This window comes from Echiichthys vipera (genome assembly GCF_963691815.1).
Source record: "Echiichthys vipera genome assembly, chromosome: 16".
Taxonomy (NCBI): Eukaryota; Metazoa; Chordata; class Actinopteri; order Perciformes; family Trachinidae; genus Echiichthys; species Echiichthys vipera.
The window spans coordinates 25,817,902-25,826,507 of NC_139841.1; the positions used below are offsets into that span (position 1 = coordinate 25,817,902).

At 44.2% G+C, this 8,606-nt stretch overlaps 1 protein-coding gene across 1 annotated transcript; it reads left to right on the forward strand.

Moving 5' to 3' along the window:
* Positions 1-1,435: 1,435 nt before the first annotated feature.
* Positions 1,436-8,274, forward strand: LOC310958547 (arylsulfatase B-like; the record flags this gene model as incomplete). Its single annotated transcript, XM_083929524.1, has 8 exons — positions 1,436-1,696; positions 2,909-3,095; positions 3,194-3,384; positions 4,149-4,356; positions 5,563-5,806; positions 6,471-6,541; positions 6,683-6,814; positions 7,818-8,274. 8 exons carry the CDS (start codon positions 1,436-1,438, stop codon positions 8,072-8,074), a joined length of 1,551 nt encoding a protein of 516 aa, XP_083785650.1. The 3' UTR covers positions 8,075-8,274.
* Positions 8,275-8,606: the final 332 nt, after the last annotated feature.

The following is an 8,606-nucleotide window of genomic DNA, read 5'->3' on the forward strand; positions in this document are numbered from 1 at the left end:
GTGGTCCTTGTTAACTTCCTGTCAGATGATGTCATTCACATTCACCGCAACAGGAAATAAACTAGGACACATTTAGAATGTTTATGTTTACGTCAATTGAATGTTACTGAATCTTAGCAAAGGTGAAGTGCTCACTAACACGGATTTAAACCCATTTGTGACCTAAACCTTGTAGAAATAAGCCTTTTGTGTGCATGGGAAAAGTTTAAATTAGTTTTTCTGCGACTGTTGGGGAAATATAAAATATTCTATGATATCTTAAATATGTGGGTTTACATGCGTGAGTTGAGAGATGTCTGTCTCCTCTCTGATGTGTGTACGAGGGGTTGTTGTTATTATTCTGGCGCCATAACAGATAACAGGACCAAGGGTTTGCTGTATGTTATGTGATGTGTGAGACTGTTGTTTAAATTTGCTGGTGTCTGTGATCATGTACACATGTGCCAGAAGCTTCTCTGGTCAGAGTTGTGTTATTAAACTATATATGCAAGTTAGATCATCAACTCTGGGGCCTTTGAATTATTTCTTTATACGTCATCTGGAAGATTCATCAAAAGTACAAGTTTTCTTCATCGACCGTTGGAGAAACTCAGCCATTAAACGACAAACGCCGCTGTCAGTCGTGCTTATCAAATATATATATATATATATATATATATATATATTTAAAATGTATTAATATTAACTATTATTTTCTTTTTATGACATAATTTTCCCACAGAAATACATTGAATGTAATTTCCCTATGGGGAGTCCATACATTCACGTGATTGGCTGATTTTCCAGTGACCTCATCTGATTGGCCATTTTTCCAATGATCTGATTGGCTGCCGCAGTCAAGGCGCCTTTTTTAATCTGCGATACACGGAAGCACAAAAACAACAACCAGACGAGTTTATTAACTCATAACAAGCTGTAACTTTGATAATTTAGTATTTTTTTAATTTATTTTTTAATATCATTACAATGACGACATGAAGCTAGGACAACAAACATGGCGGATATGAGTCTAAAGCCCAGTTCAGACCAATGACTCGCCGTTTCATCACTACTAGAAACGCAGCTGTAGCAAGTATCTCACTATATCTCTGTCCTCATTTATATATATTTTTGTATTTTATTTTTATCTAAATATATACAGCTACAAAAACAAAACAAAAAAAAAAGCCTGAAAAGTCGGAGGTTAGAAAATAAGTACAGAGAGTCGTTGCTATGGAGACGATACACGTCGTGAACTGGCAGGTTTCAGACCTGAACGTTGAAAGTAGTTGCAAGTTTCAACTCGTCTCGTTTCGAATTTTTGCTCTAAACTGTGCTTCAGCCTCATATCCGCCATGTTTGTTTGTCTTTTACCGTTAAACTGAACTTAACGGACGTTCTTCTCGAACGTTACTTTGACAAACTGACGTCAGTTCGACCAGCGAAGAAACGGACGATGGATGAAACCCAGTGGGCTTATCCGCTCCTCGTAGCCGTGTTTGTGGTTAGTTTCCCCGGGGTTTCAGCGGCTCGGCAGCCCCACGTCGTGTTCATCCTGGCAGATGACTTGGGTTGGAATGATGTCGGTTACCACGGCTCCGAGATCAGCACCCCAAACCTGGACAAGCTGTCCGCCGGAGGAGTCCGTCTGGAGAACTACTATGTTCAGCCGATCTGTACTCCCTCCAGAAGCCAGCTCATGACCGGGAGATACCAGGTGAGAGACCCGCCTCCTGCTGCCTGCTGCCCGGCTGTGTTTGGAGAGCTGACCTGGGGGCCACAGAGGTGGAGGAGGTGTTCGGATACTTTATTGTTTGTTTTCCCGGAAATGTTTGTGTGTTCTTTAGTTTTAAAAGCTGGGTTAGGCAGTTAATTTTCTGGTAATGTCCAATAATCCAATAATAATCTTTCATCACATTGTGACATTACGTGACATTTTCACGTAGCTGACGCTTTTATCCAAAGCGATTTCTTAAGTGCATTCAACCAGTGGCGTGCAGAGACTTTTTGAAGGACAGGGGCCAAAACGAAAAAAGGGCACCTATCAGGCTAAGTCTGATGTCACACCCTTTTAAAATAAGATAACATGGAAGACGGCACTGCGTTGTTGTCTTAACAGCCAGATAATGTTTCCTCTCTACTGAAGAGGGCACTTTAGCACATGCATTGGCTCCTAGAGGGCACTTTAGCACACGTTTTGGTTCCCAGGGGGCACTTTATCACACGTATGGCTCCTAGAGAGAACTTTAGCACATGTATGGGCTCCTAGAAGGCACTTTGGCACACGTTCTGGTTCCTAGCACATGTTTTGGCTCCCTAGAGGAAACTTTAGCACATGTTTTTGGTTCATAGAGGACATTTTAGCATGCATTTAGGGTCATTGAGGGCACTTCAGCACACGTTTAGGCTCAGAGAGCACTTTAGCACACATTCTGGCTCCTAGAGGGCACTTCAGCACACATTTTAGCTCCTAGAGAGCACTTTAGCACACATTTTGGCTCCTAGAGGGCACTTTAGCACACATTTTGGCTCCTAGAGGGCACTTCAGAACACATTTTGGCTCCTAGAGGGCACTTTAGCACACGTTTTGGCTCCTAGAGGGAACTTAAGCACATGTTTTGGCTCCTAGAGGACACTTTAGCATGCACTTAGGCACCTAAAAGGCACTTCAGCACGTGTTTTGGCTCCTAGAGGGAACTTTAGCACAAGCTTTGGCTCCTAGAGGGCACTTCATCACACGTTTGGCTCCTTGAGGGCACTTCATCACACGTTTTTGCTCAGAGAGCACTTTAGCACATGTTCTGGTTCCTAGACGGAACTTTAGCACATGCTTTGGCTCCTAGAGGGCACTTTAGCACACGTTTTTCAACAATTGGGCCACAAGGGGTTTATTTCCTAATAATGAGTTTGTGTTTTAACGTCCTCTCAGATCCACACAGGCATGCAGCACCATATCATCTCGCCCTGTCAGCCCTATTGTGTGCCTCTGGATGAGAAACTGCTGCCCCAGCTGATGAAGGAGGCGGGGTACGCCACACACATGGTGGGAAAGTGGCACCTGGGCATGTACAAGAAGGACTGCCTGCCCACACGCCGGGGCTTCGACACATTCTTTGGTATATTAAGGATAAAGATGCAACTATGGGTGCAGTTTAATTCCTAATATGATACAGATATTCCTATATATTTATATGTGGGTTCATGTGTGCTCCAGGATACCTGAAAGGCAGTGAGGATTACTTCACTCATGTTCGCTGCAGTCCCATCCCTGCTCGCAAACTGACTCGCTGTGCGTTGGACCTGCGAGAAGGAGAAGAGGTCGCCACTGGATACAAAGGCATTTATTCTACTGAGATGTACAGCCAGAGAGCCTCCAGCATCATTAAGAAACACAACTCTGACAAGGTGACACACACACACACGCTTAGGGTTACAAGAGTGGATAGTTTCGGGACAATTTCCTTTAAACTTCCTCTACTCTAAACTTTCTTTTTTTTCACAGAGTTGAACATTTCCATTGGAATTAATGGAAATATATGGGAAATAATAGGAATTTTGAATTTAGAAGGACTATATCAGGATTGACAGGAATATATAGGAATTAATGGGAATACGTGGGAATGGGAGGGAGGGACAAGGACCCTAAAGCACGGGGCACGGTATGGATGGACATTGTGAGTGCGCCCTGAGTGGGCTCGTTTACCCACTTCTCCTCCGGTAAACTGGACAACATTCCCTAACTCTTTGATTTTTTACATATAACGTCGATCATCGCTCGGCAACGTAAGGCAATATAGCCGCTATATATCAAGTAGTCTGAGTAAAACTTCCACTGAAAACCAACAGGCGGATTGATTTTTGTCTTTTTTTTTTTGCAGAACAAAAATGAATCCTTTATTTAAAATGTGTCAACCCATTGAGTCAGCCCGCACTCTATGGGTGTAACAGATACGCGGTGTCCAAGAGTAGTGTATCCAATCACAATCATGTCATGAACTTTAGTAATGTGCCACCTAGAAAGAGAAGAGATGAACCAAACAATAGAGGACTCCTACGTGAAAAGCAGTGTTTCTGATGTTGTATTTGTACTGAGAGCTGCCGCCACCACTGCTGTTTAAACAGTAAGTCTCAGAGGAAAGTCTTCACACGCTGTTCTCTTTATGTTTCAGCCGCTCTTCCTCTATGTGCCGTTGCAAGCGGTCCATGGCCCCCTGCAGGTGCCCGAGCGCTACGTGGCCCCCTACAGTTTCATCAAGGGCCACAAGCGCAGGCAGTATGCCGGCATGGTGTCGGCCATGGATGAGGCGGTGGGAAACATCACTCTGGCTTTGCAGCAGGGAGGACTTTGGAACAACACCATCCTGGTGTTCTCAACAGGTGTGTTTTTTGTGCACTGAGATGCTGAAGATGTAAGAAAATGCTGCACATCACTGAAGCACTGGATCGTCTGACTTTATTAGAGTTCACGTCCGACATTTCAGTGGAAACCTACGAGGAAAGAACACGTTTTGGTTTGCACACAAATAGGATAATCAGGTGAAGGCCTGTGGGATATTTTCTGTCTCCATCTGACTCTTTTTAGAGCGTGCCAGGATGGAAACTTAAGCAGGGAGTGTCGAGTAAAGAGCAATTACATTTTATATCTGCAGACTCAAAATGTCAAAATATTTCTGTTGTCTTGACAAAACAACACATGGAGACTTCCTGGTATCCCCTTATTCAAGAATACCCCTTTTCATCAGCCAGAGACAAGAGATTATTTACGTATCGACACGGGAAGAGGTCAACGAGCACGGCTTGGCTTGTCCCTCTGCAATTTCTCTCCACCTTCCATTCTCCCTCCGTGTCTCTTTATTAAAGAGGACATAAATAATCATTAGAGTACATGAATAATCATTAACCAGTTACATACAGATACTATTTTCCACACAAGAGTTCTACAAGGTCACAGCTTGCTCACACAGTTCTCTTAGGGAGGGGAAGCGTTATCAGCCTTTCCCCGGATGGGTCAAATATAATTGGTTCAGACATGCAGGCACATACTTTGCAACAAACACCCTGAAGAAAAACACTTTGGATTATATGCATGAAAAGAACATCTCTGACAATATTTTATACATTTCTTTAACACAAAAGCACACTTTATTTGAGCATCAAAGCCAGTTTTCTAGGGTTTAAAGATGTTCAGGTGTCAGGTTGTTGAGTTGAAGCATCAGAGGGTTCGATAACACGTCTTATTGCACAACATGGTCACGAGGGAGGCACATTAAGACAGATGGGTGATATCTGTCATTTTAATCTTTAATTTCCAACGATTATGAAAACAAGATAATCACTTACTGTGCCGCGTTCTGTTTCACAGTGATGCTCTTTTTGTCCTGCTTTTGAGTTACTGACTGCAATGTGTTACATATAGTTTACCAGAATGTTGAATATGTGTCATTTCACTGGAAGTACGCATTTTGGTGCGTTTAAACATTGGTTTGTTTTCTCCCCGGATCTCATCTTTGTGCCTTTCTCTTCATATTTTCAAAATCCCTCATCTATCTCTGCCTCCTTGTGTCGTGACATTGTGTCCCCAAGATAACGGAGGTCAGCCAATTAACGGTGGCAGCAACTGGCCTCTGCGAGGGAGGAAGCGGACGCTGTGGGAAGGAGGGATCCGAGGAGTCGGATTCGTCGCCAGCCCGCTGCTGAAGCAACCCGGAACCGTCAGCCACGAACTCATGCACATCTCTGATTGGCTGCCAACACTTGTCGGCCTGGCTGGAGGGAGCACCAACGGCACGAAGCCGCTGGACGGATTCAACGTGTGGAACTCAATCAGGTGAGTAACTGTGAATATGTTTTCACACATCTGGGACTTGATTCTTGGGGTGGCAGGTCAGAGTTTACAGTGTGAGTGATACCAGCTCTTAACTTTGACAGCCTGCCCTCTCTTTGTGCCTCTTTCCGATCTTTCCTTCCTTTCCCCTCATGGTCTCTCACTCCAGCTCCTTCTGCCTGTCTCCCTGACCCAGCATCTTTTTCTCGTAGGAGCCCCTGCTCCTTCAATAAGCCCTTTGTTAATGTGGCAATGGGAGTCATCAGTCTCACACAAATCTGTAGTCCTTCCATCCCTCTCTTTCCCCCCTTATCCTCTCTCCATCCCCACTTCTGCAGAGCTATGAAGGCCTGCTATTGGATAAGCTAATTAGCTTAGCTCCAAATCCTTTTATGTGTCAACATACCTGAGATGCTGTAACTCTTTTTATATCTTAAATTATGTTTTGGAGAGCTCTGCAAAGAAACTGTTCAATACCATGTTAGTCTGTCTGCAGGCCGTCACATTGGCTGTCACTGAGTCCCGTTTGACTGACACATTATATATGTAAACTAAATGTGCGTTTGCGTGCGTGCGTGTCTGTGCGTGTGCGTGTGCGTGTGTGTGTGTGTGTTTGTGTGTGTGTATGCGCTTATGTTTTAAGAGTAACACCGCTTTTATCTCACAGCAATGGGTTCCCCTCACCAAGGCTGGAGCTGCTGCACAACATCGACCCTCGGTATGTCGACCCCTTGCCATGTAAGTTCACGTTTCACTTTAATATTTCTCAGTAGGACTCGACGACCTTCATGCATACAACAATTATCCAGCATTTTGTATCCAGTGGTAGTTTAATATCAGCTAATATGATCAGCTCTGTCCTCTGCTCTCTCTCTGCAGGTCCTGGCACCCATCGTCGGTTAACTCTGGATCAGGGGGTCAGCGGAGGCTCCTGGGCCAACACTGACTTCAATGTGTCCTTTCACGCTGCCATTCGATTCTCCAACTGGAAGCTGCTGACTGGCTACCCGGGTCAGTATCTTCTGTCAGCCAGTAATGACATGTTTAGTCTGTAAATCAGACACACATCAGAAACACGCTCACTTCTTATCTCTGCTTATCAGTGGTGGAAGAAGGATTCAGATCCTTTCAAGTAACAATACACAAGTCACAATGCCCCTGCTACGCTTGCCCCTGCTACATTATATATAAAAATGTATATTCTTCCAGCGTGATTTACACATTTTGCCTTTATAAAATTCAAGTCATTTTTTTTTTTTAATTTCTGAAAATTAATAAAAAATGAAAAACTTGAGTAGCAGTGTTGGAAAAGTGATGACTCCGTCCCTTTTAGAAGAACACGTTTGAACATTCACCAATCACCTTCCGCTCCTTGCAGTGCATGGTAACACAAATACTTCACAGTTATTCATGGTTGGAAAGATTCTTTCAAAAGAGCTCTGGGATAAAGTTGTGGACAGGCACAAGTCAGGAGAAGGATATAAAAAAGATTTCAAAGGCTTTAACTATCCCTCTGAGGACCGTTCAGAGTATTGTCCAGAAGCTGAAGACATATGGATCCACCAAGACCTGGCCTCGATCGGGCCGCCCCTCCAAACTGGAGGACAGAGCCAGGAAAAGATTGATCAGGGAAGCTACCAAGAGGCCCATGGTGACTTGAAGGAATTACAAGTCTTTAAGGGTTGGATTGGTCGATCTGTGCATGTGACAACAAGTTCACAAGTTCTACATGTTTGGCAGGGTGGAGAGAAAGAAGCCTCTTCTGAAAAAATGTCACACTGAACACTTGAAGACTCTGATGCCATGTGGCAAAAGGTTTTATGGTCAGATGAGACCAAAATTTAGCTTTTTGGGCTGAACTCCAAGCACACAGCACACAACCCAAAACACACCATCCCTACAGTGAAGCACGGTGGTGGCAGCATCATGTTGTGGGCTTGTTTCTCTTCAGCAGGAAAGTGCTTAGTTACTTTCCACCACCGCCTCTTATGCCCTTCATCTTTATTTCCTCCAGGTTGTGGCCGTTGGTTCCCGAGACCCGGACACCAAAGCTCCCATTCGAGCCGCTCCGAGCTGAAGTCCGTGATGCTGTTTGACGTCGAAAAAGATCCAGAGGAGAGGAACGAAGTATCCGCTCTCTACCCCCCGGTTGTGAATCATCTCCTCAGCAGGCTCCAACAATACCAGAAACATGCTGCGCCGATAATCTTCCCCGATGGAGACCCCAGGTGTGACCCGGGCCCCAGTGGAGCCTGGGGACCCTGGGCGTAGACGGCCACTGGCCACAGGATTTAGTTTAAACTGCACACTGAAGAGTGGCCTCTGTGGGAGTATCTATACTTGAGTTCTTATATTTATTTCAACGTTTACTGAAGTACATTTTAGAGGAAAATATACATACTTTTACTCCACTACATGAAAATACCTGATAAATACTTTTGATCCTTAAGTCATTTTTTTACGGTCAACTTTTATACCAGAGTTCTCAGGTGAGATATCTCTACTTTTACTCAGGTATAGGACACGTCACCATGACGTCACAACAATAATATAGGTTCTTCCGGATGGCAAGAGCCTGAGCCCTCTCTATTACACCACTAGTAAACAAGCCCTTCTGCGTCCTTTAACCAGAGTGAACGGCTTGGGTCACTGGGTGATCGTCACCGAAGTGGATGTAGAAATTATTTAAACACTTCAAAGAGTCTTCAAGTGAAATTTCCTATTTGTACGTGAACATTTACACGTCAGATTAGTAAAATTAAGTGAAGTTAATAAGAGAAAGCAGTAGCCTGAGCGGCTCAGG